The 19,578-nt window shown below is 58.9% G+C and overlaps 1 protein-coding gene and 2 long non-coding RNA genes across 3 annotated transcripts; all 3 read right to left on the bottom strand.

Annotated features, from left to right (window-relative positions):
- Nucleotides 1–97: 97 nt before the first annotated feature.
- LOC142028524 (uncharacterized) lies at nt 98–645 on the bottom strand. Its single transcript, XR_012649620.1, has 3 exons — nt 629–645; nt 443–477; nt 98–353 (listed from the first exon to the last, which is right to left on the bottom strand). It is a non-coding gene; the product is annotated as an uncharacterized LOC142028524 (long non-coding RNA).
- Nucleotides 646–3,867: 3,222 nt separating this feature from the next.
- On the bottom strand, nt 3,868–7,854 carry LOC142028526 (uncharacterized). The gene is made up of 3 exons (XR_012649621.1): nt 7,764–7,854; nt 6,565–6,736; nt 3,868–3,961 (listed from the first exon to the last, which is right to left on the bottom strand). It is a non-coding gene; the product is annotated as an uncharacterized LOC142028526 (long non-coding RNA).
- A 3,255-nt stretch (nt 7,855–11,109) lies between these two features.
- LOC142028525 (phospholemman-like) lies at nt 11,110–19,311 on the bottom strand. The gene is made up of 8 exons (XM_075022345.1): nt 19,242–19,311; nt 15,490–15,560; nt 15,362–15,394; nt 14,193–14,267; nt 13,205–13,241; nt 11,770–11,819; nt 11,620–11,650; nt 11,110–11,231 (listed from the first exon to the last, which is right to left on the bottom strand). The coding sequence occupies exons 2-7, from the start codon at nt 15,503–15,505 to the stop codon at nt 11,628–11,630; spliced, it is 234 nt and encodes a 77-aa protein (XP_074878446.1). The 5' UTR covers nt 15,506–15,560; nt 19,242–19,311; the 3' UTR covers nt 11,110–11,231; nt 11,620–11,627.
- Nucleotides 19,312–19,578: the final 267 nt, after the last annotated feature.

The raw sequence follows: 19,578 nt of genomic DNA, 5'->3' as shown, positions 1-19,578 counted from the left end.
GGTCCCCATAATTTTGGGGGGGAGTCCCTTCAACTTTTAGGGGGTTCCCCTCAATTTTTTGGGGGGGTCCCTACAATTCCTGGGGGGGTCCCCTGAATTTTTTGGGGGGGTCCCTGAATTTCAGGGGGGGGTCCCTTAAATTTTTTTTTTGGGGGGGTTCCCCAATTTTGGAGGGGGGGGTGTCGAGGTCACGCTGGGGCCCCCCCTTTCTTCTTCAGTGCTCCTTCAAGGGGGGGGGACACCCCCAAAATCCCCCCCCCCCCCAAATCCTTCAGCTGGGGGGGGGGGGGAGGCTGCATGCGGGGGGCGTGGCTTTCGGCGAAGGGGGCGGGGCTACGCTGTAGCCGCGGGGGCTGTTGGGAGAAAAAAAGTGAAAGTTTGGGGGGGGGGTCCCCCAAAAAATTTTTGGGGCCCCCCCCCAAAAAAAAAACCCCCAACTTACTGGGGGTCTTGGCCGGCTGCCGGGGGTCCGGGGGGCTGTGGGGAAAATGGGGGGGGGGGTGGTTTAAAGGGGGGGTCCCCAAATTTTTTTTGGGGGGGGTCCCCAATATTGGGGGGGGTCCCCAATTTTGGGGGTGGGGCTCAATTTTGGGGGGAAACCCCAATTTTTTGGGGGGAGGGGGCTCACCTGGGTTCCGCCTTTTTTGCACTTGAAACTTCTTACCTGGAGGTGGGGGGGGGGGGAGAAAATGGGGGGGGGACCCCAAAATTGGGGGACCCCCCCCCGGTAATTTGGGGGGATTGGGGGGGCGTAAGGGGGATTTTGGGGGTGATGGGGGGGTCAAAGGGGGATTTTTGGGGTGCTGGGGGGGTTGGGGGGGTCCAGGGGGATTTTGGGGTGCTGGGGGGGGATTTTGGGGGGTCCCAGGGGGGATTTGGGGGGGTCCCAAGGGAATTTTTGGGGTGCTGGGGGGGATTTGGGGGGGGTCAAGGGGGAATTTGGGGGGGCCCAGTGGATTTTTGGGGTGTCCAGGGGGGTTTTGGGGGGGTCCAAAGAGGATTTTTGGGGTGCTCGGGGGGATTTGGGGGGGTCCCAGGGGGATTTTGGGGTGCAGGGGGGGATTTGGGGGGGGTCAAAGGGGAATTTATGGGGGGCCAGGGGATTTTTTGGGGTGTCAAGGGGAAAATTTTGGGGTGTTCAGGGGGGATTTTGGGGGGCCCCAGGGGGATTTTTGGGGGGGCAGGGGGATTTGGGGGGGGTCCAGGGGGATTTTGGGGTGTCAAAGTGGGATTTTGGGGTGCGGGGGGGGATTTTGGGGGTGCCCAGGAAGGATTTTGGGGGTCTCAGGATGGTTTTGGGGTGTTAAGGTGAAATTTTGGGGTGCTGGGGGGGATTTTGGGGGTCCCCAAGTAGGATGTTGGGGTGCTTAGGATGGTTTTGGGGTGCCAAGGGGAGGATTTTGGGGTGCAGGAGTGGGGATTTTTGGGGCGAGGGTGGGAAATTTGGGGTGCAGGGTGGAAATTTTTGGGGTGCTGGAGTGGGAATTTTGGGTGCTGGGGTGGGATTTTTGGGGTGCAGGGTGGATTTTTTGGGGGGTCCAGGACAGTTTTGGGGTGCCAAGGGGGGATTTTTGGGTGCAGGGGTGGGATTTTGGGGTGTAGGGTGGAATTTTGGGGGTGTAGGGTGGAATTTTGGGGTGCTGGGCAGAATTTTGGGGGTCCCCAAGTGGGATTTTGGGGTGCTCAGCATGGTTTTGGGGTGCAAATGGAGGATTTTGGGGTGCAGGGGTGGGATTTTGGGGTGCCAAAGGGAAATTTTTGGAGTGCTGGGGTGGGAATTTTGGGGTGCAGGGTGGGTTTTTGGGGTGCAGGGTGGAATTTTGGGGGGGTCCAGGACAGTTTTGGGGTGCCAAGGGGGGATTTTTGGGTGCAGGATTGGAATTTTTGGGTGCTGGGGTGGAATTTGGGGGTGCAGGACTGGGATTTTTGGGTGCAGGGTGGAATTTTTGGGGGGTCCACGACAGTTTTGGGGGTGCCAAGGGGTGGGATTCTTGGGTGCAGGAGTCAAATTTGGGGTGCAGGGGTGGGATTTTGGGTTGCAGGGTGGAATTTTTGGGGTGCCTGGGGTGACATTTTTGGGGGTGCAGGGTGGATTTTGGGGGGGTCCAGGACAGTTTTGAGGTGCCAAGGGGGGGATTTTTGGGTGCAGGGGTGGAGTTTTTTGGGTGCAGGGGTGGGATTTTTGGGGTGCAGGATGGAATTTTTGGGGTGCTGGGGGTAATTTTGGGGTGCTGGAGTGGGATTTTGGGGGTCCCCAAGAGGGATTTTGGGGGTCTCAGGATGGTTTTGGGGTGCTAAGGGGAGGTTTTTTTGGGAGCAGAAGTAGAATTTTGGGGTGCAGAATGGAATTTTTGGGTGCAGGGGTGGGAATTTTGGGTGCTGGGTTGGATTTTTGGGGTGCTGGTGGAAATTTTGGGGTGCTGGGGGGGGGGGATAAATTTTGGGGGGACTCACTGAGGGCGACGAGGACCCCGAGGACGAACATGGCGATGGCCAGGACCAGCCCCGCCAGGCGCAGCGTCTCGTAGTCCTGGGGGACGGAGACCCCCCCAAATATTCCCCCCCCTGCACCCCCCAAAAAAACCCCACCCTCCCAGCACCCCAAAATCCCACCCTGCACCCCCAAAATTCCATCCCAGCACCCCCAACCCCCCCCCCAGCACCCCATAACCACCCCTGCACCCCAAAAATCCCCACCCAGATCCCCCAAACCCCCTGCACCCCAAAATTCCCCCCCTGCACCCCAAAATTTCCCCTTGGCACCCCAAAAAATCCCACCCCTGAACCCCAAAATCCCACCCTGAACCCCAAAATCCCACCCCTGCACCCCAAAATCCTCCCCTTGGAACCCCAAAACCATCCTGCGACCCCCAAAATCCCTCTCGGGGACCCCCAAAATCCCCCATTGGCACCCCCCGAATCCCACCCCAGCACCCCAAAATTTCTCCCTGCACCCCAAAATACCACCCCTGCACCCAAAAATTCGACTCCTGCACCCAAAAATTCCCCCCTTAGCCCCCCAAAACCGTCCTAAGCACCCCGAAATCCCACTTGGGGACCCCCAAAATCCCCCCAGCACCCCAAAAATTCCCACCCTCAGCACCCCAAAAAATTCCACCCCAGCACCCCAAAATTCCACTCCTGCACCCAAAAATCCCACCCCTGAACCCAAAAATTCCACCCCTGCACCCCCAAACCCCTCCCCTTTGGCACCCCAAAACCATCTTGAGACCCCCAAAATCCCACTTGGGGACCCCCAAAATCCCACCCAGCACCCCAAAAATTCCCACCCCAGCACCCCAAAATCCCCCCCAGCACCCAAATTTTCCCCTTGGCACCTAAAAAAATCCCACCCCTGCACCCCAAAATCCCCCCCAGCATCCCAAAATTCCTCCCCAGCACCCAAAATCCCCCCTTAGCACCCCAAAATCCCCCCAGCATCCAAAAATCCCCCCCCGACCCCCCAGCACCCCAAAAATCCCCTCAGCACCCCAAAAATGCCCGCAGACCCCACCCAACACCCCAAAATTCCCTCCCAGCACTCCAAAATCCCCCCAGACCCCCCAGCACCCCAAAAATCCCCCTAGCACCCCAAAATCCCTCCCAGCACCCAAAAATTCCCCCCCAGCACCCCAAAATCCCACCCTGCTCCCAAAATCCCCTCCAGACCCCCCAGCACCCCAAAAATTCCCCCTTCGCACCCCAAAAATCCCCCCCCAGCACCCAAAATCCCCCCCAGACCCCCCCAGCACCCCAAAATCCCCCCCACACCCCCAGCACTCCAAAAATCCCCCCCAGCACCCAAAAATCCCCCCAGATCCCCCCCAGCACCCCAAAAATCCCACCCCCTGCACCCAAAAATCCCCCCAGACCCCCCCCAGGACCCCAAAAATCCCCCCCGCACCCCAAAATCCCCCCCCAGTCTCACCATAGTTGAAGGGGTCCTTGGCCCGGGCAGCTTCTGCGTGGGGGGGGAGGGAGGAAAAAAAAATTTTGGGGGGGTCCCAGGTGGGTGGGTGGGGAATTTTTTGGGGTGGGGGGCACCCAAGGGTGGCGGAGTTTCGGGCAGACGCTGACTCAGCAGCGCCGGGCGGCGGGGTGTTTCCCTTGGGGCCTCGTTCACTCTGGAGCGGAGCGATGCCAACTCTGCGGTTGGCTGCTTGCCGGGGTGGGGGGTGTAAGCGTCTGTTCACTCTGGAGCGGAGTGATGCCAACGCTGCGGTCGGCGGCTGGTGTGTTCTTCCCCCCCCCCCCCCGCCCCGCATTCCTCACCCCGGCTGCTTCGAGGGGTGGCGTTCACTCTGGAGCGGAGTGATGCCAACTCCGCAGCCCACACCCTGGGGCTGTTCGGGGGGGGGGGTGTGCGGAATGGGGAAGGTGTTTTACTCTGGAGCGGAGTGATGGCGATGTGGAGACAGCCACCACCTCCCGCGCACTGGGAAGCTCCTACTGCTGCGGGTGTGTGTGTGTGTGTGTGTGTGTGTGTGTTCACTCTGGAGCGGAGTGACAGCAGCGTGGGGGGTGGCTGCTGCTTCCCACCTGTCGGGGAGTTTCCCCCCCCCCCCCCCCCCGGGGAGGGCTTGTTCACTCTGGAGCAGAGTGCCGGCGCTGTGGGGATGGGCTGCCGCTTCCCACCGCCACGGGCTCGGGCAACCCCGTTCACTCTGGAGCGGAGCGATGGCAACGCAAGGGCGCCCGCTACCTCCCACCCTCCCACCCGGGGAAGGGGAGCCACGCCGTTTCACTCTGGAGCAGAATAACGGAGGGGGGGGGGGGAACAACCACCACCTCCCACACACCGGGAATCCCCGGGGGGGGGGATTGTTCACTCTGGAGCGGAGTGACGGCACGCACGCACACACACACGCTCCCCCCCCCCGCCCGCAGGTAGAGGCGCAGGCGCGCAGCTGCCGGCTGCAGTGACACGCGCGCCCGCGCTGCAGTGACACGCGCGCACAGCACCCCCCCCCGCCGGCACCCAGCACCCCTCTCCGTGTGTCCGTCCCCCCCCCCCAGCACCCACCTGTATCCTGCACCCAGCACCCTGCACCCATCCTGCACCCCCCCCCTTCTGCACCCACCTGCACTCAGCACCCATCCTGCACCCCCCCCAGCACCCCTGCACCCATCCGGCACCCCCCTGCACCCATCCTGCACCCCCATCCTGCACACCCCCAGCACCCTGCACCCATCCTGCACCCCCCTTCTGCACCCACCTGCACTCAGCCACCCATCCAGGACCCCCGCACCCCATCCTGCACCCCCCAGCACCCATTCTGCACACCCCAGCACCCATTCTGGACCCCCCTTGCACCCCCAGCACCCTGCACCCATCCTGCACCCATCCTGCACCTCCCCATCCTGCACCCACCTGCACCCAGCACCCCTGCACCCAGCACCCCTGCACCCATCCTGCACCCATCCTGCACCCCCCAGCACCCATTCTGCACCCCCCTTCTGCACCCACCTGCAACCCCCCTTGCACCCCCAGCACCCTGCACCCATCCTGCACCCACCTGCACCCAGCACCCCTGCACCCATCCGGCACCCACCTGCACCCCCCATCCTGGCACTCCCAGCACCCCTGCACCCATCCTGCACCCCCCCCAGCACCCACCTGCACCCCCCTTCTGCACCCCCCTGCACTCAGCACTCATCCTGCACCCCCCTTGCACCCCCAGCACCCCTGCACCCATCCTGCACCCCCCCGCACCCCCCATCCTGCACCCACCAGCACCCCTACACCCATCTTGCACCCCTCCTTCTGCATCCACCTGCACTCAGCACCCCTCCTGCACCCCCCCTTGCACCCCCAGCACCCCAGCACCCCCCCATCCTCCACCCAGCACCCCCCAACACCCATCCTGCACCCCCCAGCACCCTGCACCCACCCTGCTCCCCCCATTCTGCACCCCCCAGCATCCCAGCACCCATCCTGCACCCCCCCAGCACGCAGCACCCATCCTGGTCCCCCCTATTCTGAAACCGCCAGCACCCCAGCACCCATCCTGCACCCCCCCAGCACCCCAGCACCCTCCTGCACCCCCCCAACACTCATCCTGCACCCCCCCAGCACCGCAGCACCCACCTGCATCCCCTCAGCACCCATCCTGCACCCCCCAGCACCCCTCCTGCGCCCCCCCATCACCCCCCTGCACCCCCCCAGTACCCTGCACCCATCCTGCTCTCCCCCATTCTGCCCCCCCAGTACCCCAGCACCCCTCCTGCACCCCCCCAGCACCGCAGCACCCACCTGCACCCCCCCAGCATCCACCCTGCAACCCCCCAGCACCCCAGCACCCCCCCATTCTGCACCCCCCAGCACCCCAGCACCCATCCTGCACCCCCCCAGCACCGCAGCACCCACCTGCATCCCCTCAGCACCCATCCTGCACCCCCACCAGCACCCCTGCATCCCCTCAGCACCCATCCTCCACCCCCCAGCACCCTGCACCCATCCTGCTCCCCCCTATTCTGCACCCCCCCATCCCCCCAGCACCCACCTGCATCCCCTCAGCACCCCTCCTGCACCCCCCCCTCAGCCCCCCAGCACCCATCCTGCACCTCCCATCGCTGCCTCTGTCGGGGTGGCCATGGCTCGATCCCTTCGGCTCCGCTCGGCTCCGTTCGGGTCCGTTCGGTGCCGGAGCGATGCGGCAGCGGGAGATGATGGAGCGGGGGGGGGGGGGTGGGGGGGGGGGGGTGGGGGTGGGCGGAGACAGGGAAGCCCCGCCCACTGGATTTCGGGGAGGGGGGGGACACACCAGTGACACCCAGTAAGAACCCCAGGAACCCCGGTAAACCCCCTCCCGGCACCCCATAATAACCCCATAACCCCCCCAAAACCTCCTCGCCCCCCCCCCAAAATCCCATAAATCCCCCCAAACCTCCTCACCCCCCCAAACAACCCATAATTATCCCCCAGATCCCCCCAAAAAACTCCTCACCACGCCAAACATCCCATAATTCCCCCCCAGATTCCCCCCAAAAACCTCCTCACCCCTCCAGACATCCCATAATTATCCCAGATCGCCCCCAAACTTCCTCACCCCCCCAAACATCCCATAATTCCCCCACAGATGCCCCCAAAAACCTCCTCACCCCCCAGACATCCCATAATTCCCCCACAGATCCCCCCAAAAACCCCCTCAGCCCCCCAAACATCCCATAATTCCCCCCAGATCCCTCCAAAACCTCCTCACCCCCCCAAAATTCCATAATCCCCCCCAGATCCCCCAAAACTTTCTCACCCCACCCAACATCCCATAATTATCCCCCAGATCCCCCCAAAACCTCCTCAACCCCCCAAACATCCCATAATTCCCCCCAAAACCTCCTCGCCCCCCCAAACATCCCATAATTATCCCCCAGATCCCCCCCCAAAACTCCTCACCCCACCAAACATCGCACAATTATCCCCCAGATCCCCCCAAAACCTCCTCACCCCCCAAACATCCCATAATTCCCCCACAGACCCCCAAAACTTCCTCATCCCCCCCAACATCCCATAATTCCCCCCAAAGCCTCCTCACCCCCCCAAACATCCCATAATTCCCCCCCAGATCCCCCGAAAACCTCCTCACCCCACCCAGACATCCCATAATACCCCCCCAGATCCCCCCAAAACCTCCTCACCCCCCCAAACATCCCATAATTCCCCCCATAACCCCCCAAAACCTCCTCACCCCGCCCAGACATCCCATAATTCCCCCCCAGATACCCCCCAAACCTCCTCACCCCCCCCTACATCCCATAATTCCCACCTGTCCAGTGGTCACCACCCAGCCCGGAAAAATGCAACAAACCCCGCCTCCTCAATTGGTGGGGGACGATGGGATTGGTGGACGACCATGAGATGGTGGATGACCAAGATGGTGGACGACCAAGATGGCGGACAACCAAGATGGTGGACGACCAAGATGGTGGACGACCAAGATGGTGGACGACCAAGATGGCGGACAACCAAGATGGTGGACGACCAAGACGGTGGACGACCATGAGATGGAGAAGACCATGAGAGTGGGGATGACCACGAGATGGAGGATGACCATGATTGGACGATGACCATGATTGGAGGATGTCCATGAGATGGCTGATAACCATAAGATGGAGGATGACCAAGATGGTGGACGACCAAGATGGTGGACAACCGTGAGAAGGTGGGTGACCATGAGATGGAGAAGACCATGAGAAGGTGGATAAATGAGATGGTGGACGACCATAAGATGGAGGATGACCACGAGATGGTGGATGACCATGAAATGGTGGATGACCATGAGAAGGTGGATGAGCGAGATGGTGGAAAACCAAGATGGTGGATGACCATGAGAAGGTAGACAACCATGAGAAGGTGGATGAGCGAGATGGTGGACAACTGAGATGGTGGATGACCATGAGATGGTGGATGACCATGAAAAAGTGGATGACCATGAGATGGAGGATGTCCCTGAGATGGCGGACAACCATGAGAAGGTGGATAGGCGAGATGGTGGACCACTGAGAAGGCGGATGACCATGATTGGAGGATGACCATGAGGTGGTGGACAACCGTGAGAAGGTGGATGAGCGAGATGGTGGAAAACCAAGATGGTGGACGACCATGAGAAGGTGGATGACCATAAGATGGAGAAGACCATGAGAAGGTGGATAAATGAGATGGTAGATGACCAAGATGGTGGATGACCATGAGATGGATGATGTCCATGAGTTGGAGGATGACCATGGGATGGTGGATGACCATGAGATGGAGGATGACCAAGATGGTGGATGACCAAGATGGCGGACAACCATGAGAAGGTGGACGACCACGAGATGGAAGATGACCATGAGATGGAGGATGACCATGAGATGGTGGATAATTGTAAGATGGAGGATGACCACGAGATGGTGGATGACCATGAAAAAGTGGATGACCATGAGATGGAGGATGTCCATGAGATGGCGGACACCGATGAGATGGAGGATGACCATGAGATGGCGGACGACCATGAAATGGTGGATGACCATGAGATGGAGAAGACCATGAGAATGTGGGTGACCGTGAGGTGGAGAATGACCATGAGAAGGCGGATGAGCAAGATGGTGGAAAACCAAGATGGTGGATGACCATGAGATGGAGGATGTCCACGAGATGGAGGATGACCACGAGATGGATGATGACCACGGGATGGATGATGACCACGAGATGGAAGATGACCATAAGATGGAGGATGATCATGACATGAAAGATCTCAGTGAGGTGGACGATGACCACGAGGTAGAGGATGTCCATGAGGTGGACAATGACCATGAGATGGAAGATGTCCGTGAAATGAAGGATGTCCACGAGATGGAGGATGACCATGAGATTTACAATGACCATGAGGTGGAGGATGACCACAACATGGAGGATGGCCATGAGATGGGGGATGTCCACAAGACAGAAGATGACCATGAGATGGAAGATGACCATGAGGTGGATGATGACCATGAGATGGACGATGTCCATGAGATGAAGGATGTCCACGAGGTGGACGATGACCATGAGATGGAGGATGACCACGGAAGACGTCCACGAGATGGTCGATGTCCACGAGATGGATGATGACCAAGAGATGGACGATGACGATGAGATGGACGATGACCATAAGATTGAAGAAGACCATGAGGTGGAGGATGACCACGAGATGGAGGACGACCACGAGATTGAAGATGACCATGAGGTGGAGGATGATCATGACATGAAAGATCTCAACGAGGTGGACGATGACCACAAGATGGATGATGACCAAGAGATGGACGATGACCATGAGGTTGAGGATGACCATGAGATGGAGGATGACCATGAGATGGAAGATGTCCATGAGATGAAGGATGTCCATGAGATGGAGGATGACCATGAAATGGACGATGACCATGAGGTGGAGGATGACCACAAGATGGAGGATGGCCATGAGGTGGACGATGACCATGAGATAGAGGATAACCATAAGGTGGATGATGACCATGAGATGGAAGATGTCCATGAGATGGTTGAAGTCCATGAGATGGACGATGACCCTGAGGTGGATGATGACCATGAGATTGAAGATGACCATGAGGTGGAGGATAATCATGACATGAGAGATGTCAACGAGGTGGATGATGACCACGAGATGGATGATGACCAGGAGATGAACGATGACCATGAGATGGAAGATTCCACGAGATAGAAGATGACCACGAGATGGAGGATGTCCAAGAGGTGGACGATGACCAAGAGATGGATGATGACCATGTGGTGGAGGATGACCATGAGATGGAAGATGTCCACGAGATGGTCGATGTCCACGAGATGGATGATGACCAAGAGATGGACGATGACCATGAGATTGAAGAAGACCATGTGGTGGAGGATGACCACGAGATGGAAGAAGTCCATGAGATGAAGGATGACCATGAGATGGAGGACGACCACGAGATAGAAGATGACCAGAGATGGAGGATGACCATGAGATGGACGATGACCATGAGATGGATGATGACCACGACATGGAAGATGTCCATGAGATGAAGGATGACCATGAGATTGAAGATGACCATGAGGTAGAGGATGATCATGACATGAAAGATCTCAATGAGGTGGACGATGACCACGAGATGGATGATGACCAAGCGATGGACGATGACCATGAGATGGAAGATGTCCATGAGATAGAAGATGACCACGAGATGGAGGATGACCATGAGGTGGACGATGACCATGAAATGGAAGATGTCCATGAGATGTAGGATGACCATGAGATGGTGGATGACCACGAGATGGAGGACGACCATGAGAAGGTGGACGACCATGAGATGGTCGATGTCCACGAGATGGTTGATGTCCACGAGATGGACGATGACCACGAGGTGGACGATGACCATGAGATTGACGTTGACCATGAGATTGAAGATGACCATGAGATGGACGATGACCACGAGGTGGATGATGTCCACGAGATGAAGGATGTCCACGAGATGGACACCGCCCACCGCCACGCCCACCACGCCCCCCCCCGATCAACCACGACACGACGACCACCAACCGCCCGACCTCCCGCCTCCCTTCCAACCCCCCACCCAACAGCACCCAAGGGTGTCGGCGCGAGGTGGGCGCAGCTTTTTATTGGGGAGGGGGTGTCCGTCTGTCCGTCCGTCCGTCCGCGTGGGGTGACACCCCCCCCCCCAAAAAAAATCCGCCGTTTTTAGGGTGTCGTTGGCTTGAGGAGCACCTACGGAAAGATTGGGGGGGGGGGGTCACGATGGAGGTGGGTGACCAAATGGGTGGGTGCTGGAGGTCTGACCCCCCCACCCCAAAAAAAAAAAAGCAAAAAAAAAAAAGAAATTTGGGGTGTCCCCCCCAAAAAAAAACCAAAAAATGAAATTTGGGGTGTCCCCCCCCCAAAAAAAAACAAAAAATGAAATTTGGGGTGTCCCTCCCAAAAAAAACCCAAAAAATGAAATTTGGGGTGTCCCTCCCCCCAAAAAAAACAAAAAAATGAAATTTGGGGTGTCCCCCCCCAAAAAAAACGAAAAATGAAATTTGGGGTGTCCCCCCCCAAAAAAATGAAATTTGGGGTGTCGCCCCCCCCCCCCCCAAAATAAATTAAATTTACTCACCGCGCGTCTCATCTCATCCGGGTGGACAAACCTGCCCGGGCGTGAAAGGGTTAATTGGGGGGGGGCCACACACACACACGGGGGGGGGGGGGGGGCACCCACTGGTGGGTGGGGGTGGGGGGGGGTCCCACTGGTGGGACTGGGACTCACGGCGGATGGACTGGCGCAGGGGGCCCTCCGACTCGTCGGGTTCCCCGGTCCTTGGCGGGGGGGGGGCCAGTTAGCCCAGTTCCCTCCCAGTTACCCCCCAGTCCCTTCCCAGTGACTCCATTCCCCTCCCAGTTACCCCAGTTACCCCCCCATTCCCTTCCCAGTTATCCCATACCCCTCCCAGTTACTCCCCCAGTGCCCCCCATTCCCTTCCCAGTTACCCTCCCAGTTACCCTCCATTCCCTTCCCAGTTACCCCAGTTACCCCCCAGTCCCTTCCCAGTTACTCCATTCCCCTCCCAGTTACCCCAGTTACCCCATTCCCTTCCCAGTTACCCCTTTCCCTTCCCAGTTACCCCAGTTACCCCCCATTCCCTTCCCAGTTATCCCATACCCCTCCCAGTTACTCCCCCAGTGTCCCCCATTCCCTTCCCAGTTACCCCAGTTATCTCCCATTCCCTTCCCAGTTACCTCATTCCCCTCCCAGTTCCCTCCCAGTTACCCCCCCATTCCCTTCCCAGTTACCCTCCACTGCCCCCCATTCCCTTCCCAGCTACCCCAGTTACCCCCCATTCCCTTCCCAGTTACCCCATGCCCCTCCCAGTTACCCTCCACTGCCCCCCATTCCCTTCCCAGTTACCCCAGTTACCCCTTTCCCTTCCCAGTTACACCATTCCCTTCCCAGTTACCCCAGTTACCCCCAGTCCCTTCCCAGTTACCCTCCATTCCCCTCCCAGTCACCCCAGTTACCCCCCCATTCCCTTCCCAGTTACCCCAGTTACCCCATTCCCTTCCCAGTTACCCTCCACTGCCCCCCATTCCCCTCCCAGTTACCCCAGTTACCCCCCATTCCCTTCCCAGTTACCCCATACCCCTCCCAGTTACTCCCCCAGTGCCCCCCATTCCCTTCCCAGTTACCCCATTCCCTTCCCAGTTACCCTCCCAGTTACCCTCCATTCCCTTCCCAGTTACCCCAGTTACCCCCCAGTCCCTTCCCAGTTACTCCATTCCCCTCCCAGTTACCCCAGTTACCCCCCCATTCCCTTCCCAGTTACCCCATGCCCCTCCCAGTTACCCTCCACTGCCCCCCATTCCCTTCCCAGTTACCCCAGTTATCTCCCATTCCCTTCCCAGTTCCCTCCCAGTTACCCCCCAGTCCCTTCCCAGTTACTCCATTCCCCTCCCAGTTACCCCAGTTACCCCTTTCCCTTCCCAGTTACCCCAGTTACCCCATTCCCTTCCCAGTTGTCCCATGCCCCTCCCAGTTACCCTCCACTGCCCCCCATTCCCTTCCCAGTTACCCCAGTTACCCCCCAGTCCCTCCCCAGTTACCCCCCATTCCCTTCCCAGTTACCCCCCAGTACCCCCCATTCCCCTCCCAGTGCCCCCCAATTCCCCCCCAGTGCCCCCCAGTCCCCCCCAGTGCCCCCAGTTACTTCGGCTGTTGGTCGAATTTGCACCGGCAGCGTCGACCTGGAGCGGGGGGGGGGGGGGGGAGGTGAAATTGGGGGAGGGGGGGACACACCTGGGTGCCCCTGGGGGGGGTTACTGGGGTGTTACTGGGAGGAGTGGGGTGTTACTGGGGGTGTTGTGGGGGGGTTATGGGGTGTTACTGGGGGGAGTGGAGTGTTACTGGGGGGCTGTGGGGGGTTGTGGGGGGGTTGTGGGGGGGTCGTGGGGTGTTACTGGGAGGAGTGGGGTGTTACTGGGGGTGTTGGGGGGGGGTTGTGGGGGGGTTACTGGGGTGTTACTGGGAGGAGTGGGGTGTTACTGGGGGGGTTGTGAGGGGCTGGGGGGGGAATTGAGGGGGTTGTGGGGGGGCTGTGGGGTGTTTTGGGGGGCTGTGGGGGGGTGGGGGGTGCTGGGGGGGAATTTTTTGGGGGGGGCTGTGGGGTGGTTGTGGGGGGTTGTGGGGTGTTTGGGGGGGCTGAGGGGTGTTATGGGGGGGTCGTGGGGGTGTTGGGGGGAATTGAGGGTGTTTTGGGGGGGCTGTGGGGTGTTATGAGGGGCTGGGGGGGTTGGGGGGGCTGTAGGGTGTTGGGGCGGAATTGAGGGTGTTTTGGGGGGGTTGTGGGAGGCTGGGGGGGCTGTGGGGTGTTATGGGGGGGTTGTGGGGGGGTTTTGGGGGGCTGTGGGGGGGCTGTGGGGTGTTGTGGGGGGTTTCGGGGGGGTTGTGGGGTGTTATGGGGGGTTGTGGGGTGTTGTGGGGGGGTCGTGGGGGGAATCGAGGGGGTTTTGGGGGGTTGTGGGGTGTTTTGGGGGGATTGTGGGGGGTCTGTGGGGGGTTGTGGGGGGTTTTGGGGTGTTGTGGGGGTGTCGTGGGGGTTTGTGGGGGGCTGTGGGTGTTATGGGGGGGCTGTGGGGTGTTTTGGGGGGGGGTTGGGGTGTTGCGGGGGGGGTCCGTGGGGTCGGGGTGTCACTGACTGAGGATGAGGAGGACGCCGAGGAGGAAGAGCGCGGCCGCCACGATGAGCCCCCCGACGCGCAGGGACTCGTAGTCTGCGGGGGGGGGGGGCAGCGTCACCCACACACGTGTACGACCCCCCACGTACACCCACACGCGTGTACAACCCCCCGTACACCCACACGTGTGTACAACCCACTCACGTACACCCACACGCGTGTACGACCCCCCGTACACCCACACGCGTGTACAACCCACTCACATACACCCACACACGTGTACGACCCCCCACGTACACCCACACGCGTGTACGACTCCCCCACGTACATCCACACGTGTGTACAACCCCCCATGTACATACACACGCGTGTACAACCCCCCCACGTACACCCACATGCGTGTACGACCCACTCACACCCACACGTGTGTACAACCCCCCACGTACACCCACACGCGTGTACAACCCCCACATGTACACCGACATGCGTGTAAAAGCCCCCACATACACCCACACGCGTGTACGACTCCCCCACGTACATCCACACGCGTGTACAACCCACTCACACACACCCACACGTGTGTACAACTCCCCCACGTACACCCACACGCGTGTACACCCCCCACATACACCCACACGTGTGTCCACCACCTCCACACACGTGTACGCCCCCACACATACACCCACACGCGTGTCCACCCCCTCCACACACGTGTACACCCCCACACGTACACCCACGCCTGTGTCCACCCCTCCACATACGTGTATACCCTGTCCACACGTGTGTACACCCACCCACATGCGTGTCCACCCCTTCCACATGTGTCGACCCGTCCACATGCATGTCCACCCCCTACACACGTGTCCGCCCCTCCACACGCATGTACACCCCCCACACATACACCCACATGCGTGTCCACCCCTCCACACACGTGTATACCCCCCACACGCGTGTCCACCCACCCACACACGTGTATACCCCCCACACGCGTGTCCACCCACCCACACGCGTGTCCACCCCCTCCACACACGTGTCCACCCCCCACACATACACCCACACGCGTGTCCACCCCTGACAGGTGTGTCCACCTCCCCCACACCCCACCCCACGCGTGTCCACCCCCCACACGCGTGTCCACCCCCCCACATGCGTGTCCGCCCCCCCACGCGTGTCCGTCCCCCCCCGCTCACCGTAGTAGAAGCGGTCCCCCTCCTGCGGGCGCTCTGCGGGGGAGGGGAGGCGACACGTGAGGACACACGTGTCCCCGCGTGTCCCCGCCCCCCCCACGCGTGTCGTCGCGTGTCCCCGCCCCCCTCACCTGTGCTGGGGGCCATGATGGCGGCTGCCCTGGACACGCCCCCCGCGCGCACGCACACGCGTGTCCCGGCCCTGCGGGGAGAGCGCACACGCGTGTGCTTCGGTGTGACGTCACGCCCCCCCCCGTGCCGTGTCGCACCCACGGGCGGACCTCCCCCCCCGGGTGATGTCACACGCGTGGGAAAGGACTCATGTGATGTCACATGTGTGGGAAAGGCCTCATGTGATGTCACACGTGTGCACCCCCCCCATGTGACCTTGTACGCAGGTGTACACCCTCCTCATGTGACGTCACACGCGTGGGAAAGGCCTCACATGACGTCACACATGTGGGAAAGGACTCGTGACATCTCACACATGGGAAAGGCCTCGTGTGACATCACACGTGTGTGCAACCCCCTCTCATGTGACCTCGCACACAGGTGTACGCCCTCCTTGTGTGATGTCACACGTGTGTGTGGGAAAGGGCTCGTGTGACGTCACACATGTGCACAACTCCCCCTTGTGTGACCTTGTACGCAGGTGTACGCCCTCCTCATGTGACGTCACACGCGTGGGAAAGGCCTTGTGTGACATCACATGTGTGTGCAACCCCCTCTCATGTGACCTCGCACACAGGTGTACCCCCTCCTTGTGTGATGTCACACGTGTGTGGGAAAGGCCTCATGTGACATCACACATGTGCACAACCCCGCCTCACGTGACCTCATACACAGGTGTACGCCCTCCTCATGTGACATCACACCTGTGGGAAAGGCCTTGTGTGACATCACACGTGTGAGCAACCCCCCCTTGTGTGACCTTGCACACAGGTGTACCCCCTCCTTGTGTGATGTCACGTGTGTGCGGGAAGGGCCTTGTGTGACATCACATGCTTGGGAAAGGACTCATGTGACATCACACGCATGTGGGAAAGGCCTTGTCTGATGTCAGACATGTGTGGGAAAGGCCTCGTGTGATGTCACACCCATGTGGGAAAGGACTCGTGTGACTTCACACACATGGGAAAGTCCTCATGTGATGTCACACGTGTGGGAAAGGCCTCGTGTGACATCACACGTGTGTGCAACCCCCCTTGTGTGACCTTGCACACAGGTGTACCCCCTCCTTGTGTGATGTCACACGTGTGGGAAAGGCCTCATGTGACATCACATGTGTGGGAAAGGCCTCATGTGATGTCACACACATGGGAAAGGCCTCATATGATGTCACATGTGTGCGCACCACCCCTCGTGTGACCTCATACGCAGATGCTCCCCCCCCGTGACCTCACACCCCCCCTCGTGACATTATACGTGTGCACCCCCCCACCTTTGTGTGACATCACACCCCTGTGTGCACTGCCGGTGACATCACACGCACATGCACTGCCACATGTGACATCACACACGTGAGTCGCCTCGTGTCCGGCCTCCGAAGGGGCCCAAAGTGCCGAAAACGGGGCAAAATTGGGCAAAAAATGGGCAAAATCAGGCAAAAGTAGGAAAAATGGGGGCAAAACTGGGCAAAATTGGGTAAAAATGGTCAAAAGGAGGCAAAATTGGGCAAAACCCAGGCAAAAATGGGCAAGAGTGGGTCGAATTGGGCAAAACTGGGTGAAAGAAGGTGAAAATGGGCAAAAATAGGCAAAATTGGGTAAAAATGGGCCAAATTGGTCTATTCTGGGCAGAAATGGGCAAAAGTAGGGAAAACTGGGTAAAAGTGGGTCAAATTGGGTAGAAGTGGGTAAAAACAGGCAAAAGCAGGCAAAAATGGGGAAAACTGCCAAAGTGGGAAAAAAAGGGCAAAAAAGGGCAAAAATTGGGCAAAAATGGGCAAAATCGGGTAAGAGAGGGTCAAATTGGGCAAAACTGGGTGAAAGGAGGCAAAAGCGGGCAAAAACAGGAGAAATTGGGGCAAAAATGGGACAAATTGGGCCAAAGTGAGTGAAAGTAGGCAAAATTGGGCAAAAGGAAGGCAAAAGCGGGCTAAGACAGGAAAAATTGGGTAAAAATGGGCCAAATTGGGCAATTCTGGGCAGAAACTGGCAAAATTGGGCAAAAGTAGGGAAAACTGGGCCAAAGTGGGTCAAATTGGGTAAAAGAGGGTAAAAACAGCAAAAGCAGGCAAAATTGGGGTAAAGTATGCAAAATTGGGCAAAAAAAGGTAAAAAACGGGCAAAACCGGGTAAAAGTGGGTCGAATTGGGCAAAACGAGGTGAAAAGGGGCAAAAATAGGCAAAATTGGGCAAAAGTGAGTGAAAGCAGGCAAAACTGGGTAAAATTGGGCAAAATTAGGCAAAAGGAAGGCAAAAGCAGGCAAAAATAGGCAAAATAGGGCAAAACCGGGCCAAATCGGGCAAAAGTGAGTGAAAATAAGCAAAATTAGGCAAAATTGGGCGAAATTGCGCAAAAGAAAGGCAAAAGCGGACTAAAACAGGAAAAATTGAGCAAAAATTGGCCGATTTGGGCAATTCTGGGCAGAAACTGGCAAAACTGGGCAGTGTAGGGAAAAATGGGGCCGAATGGGGCAAAACTGGGTGAAAACCGGCAAAAGTGGGCAAAAGGAAGGAAAACTGGGTGAAAATTGGGCAAATTGAATAAAGTGGGCAAAAATAGGAAAAAATGGGGCCAAAATGGGTGAAATTGGGCAAACCCAGGCAAAATTGGGGAAAACTGAGCCAAAGTGGGCCAAATTAGGTAAAAGTGGGTAAAAATGGACAAAAGCAGGCAAAATTGGGCAAAAACAGGGAAAAATAGGGCAAAACTGGGTGAAATTGGGCAAAGCTGGGCGAAAGTAGGGAAAATTGGAGCAAAGTGGGCAAACCGGGGTGAAAGCAGGTAAAAGGGGGGCAAAATGGGTGAAATTGGACAAAATGGGGGTAAAAGTAGGAAAAAATGGGCCAAAGTGGGCCAAATTGTACCAAACTGGGCCAAAGGAAGGAAAATGGGGGCAAAATGGGTGAAACTGGGCAAAAATCGGGCAGAATTGGGCAAATCGAGGGCAACGGCCGTCGCCATGGAGACGTGACCTTGGCCCCTCCCCCACTGTTTGCCCACGGGACGCCCCTCCCCCACCCTTGCCATGGGGTCTGGGGGGGGGGGGGGAACTGGGGTTACTGGGAGGTACTGGGAGTTACTGGTGAGCACTGGGGTGTAACTGGGGGTTACTGGAGAGCCGCAGAGAGGAACTGGGAGCTGCTGGTGGTTTAGTGGTGGAGCCACCAGGGATTGGGGGGGGGCACTGGGATTACGGGGGGACACACACTGGGGATACTGGGGGGGGGCACTGGGGTTACTGGGGGGGGCACTGGGAGTTACTTGGAGGGCACTGGGGTTACTGGGGGGGCACTGGGAGTTACTGGGGGGTTGCTGGGAGTTACTGGGGGGGTGCAGAGTTACTGGGGGGGGGGTGCAGAGTTACTGGGGGGTGCTGGGAGCAACTGGGACCTACTGGTAAAGTCACTGGGGGTCCCTGCAATTACTGGGGAACCTCACTGGGAATTACCAGTAAGCACTGGAGCTCTAACTGGGACTTACTGGAGCAAGCAACTGGGCCAAAGCGTCGTGTGTCCCCCCCCCCCACCTACGCCCCCCCCCAAGGACAGCGCCGGGGAAAGGGTGAAGCAAAAACCACCCCCCTCCCAGTAACTCCCAGTAACTCCCAGTATCCCCCACCCCGCTCCCAGTACCTGGGTCCCTCCGGTACTGGGATGTCGCCGAAGTCCTGGGTGCCCCCCCCCCCCCCCCTTCCCCCCCCCCCAGTTATTTTTACCCGTCCCCAAAATATCCGGCGGCGTCACCCGGGCGGCACGCGGCTGCGCCTGGGTCCCCTCCCAGTAACAGGCCAGTAACAGGCCAGTAAGCCCAGTAACACCCCCCACCCCTCCCAGTAACGCCCTCCCCCAGTAACACCCCCCCTCCCAGTAAGGCCCAGACATTCCAGTACTGCCCCAGTAACACTGGTGTCGTGTGTCCCCCCCCCCCCCCCCCGTGTCCCTGTGACCTCCAGTAGCTCCCAGTTCCTCCCTGCAGCTTCCCAGTAAGTCCCAGTGCTTGCTGGGAGCTCCCAGTGTCCCCCTCCCAGTGCCCCCCCAGTAAGCCCAGTGTTG

This window comes from Buteo buteo, unplaced genomic scaffold (assembly GCF_964188355.1).
Source record: "Buteo buteo unplaced genomic scaffold, bButBut1.hap1.1 HAP1_SCAFFOLD_548, whole genome shotgun sequence".
Taxonomy (NCBI): domain Eukaryota; kingdom Metazoa; phylum Chordata; class Aves; order Accipitriformes; family Accipitridae; genus Buteo; species Buteo buteo.
This window is presented reverse-complemented; position numbering and strand designations above follow the sequence as displayed.

Coding starts and splice junctions, on each gene's coding strand:
- LOC142028525 (XM_075022345.1), bottom strand. Junction 14,268..15,361: donor GGGGGACCGCTTCTACTACG/GTGAGCGGGGGG, acceptor CCCCCCCCGCAG/ACTACGAGTCCCTGCGCGTC. Junction 11,651..11,769: donor CCTGCGCCAGTCCATCCGCC/GTGAGTCCCAGT, acceptor ACGCCCGGGCAG/GTTTGTCCACCCGGATGAGA.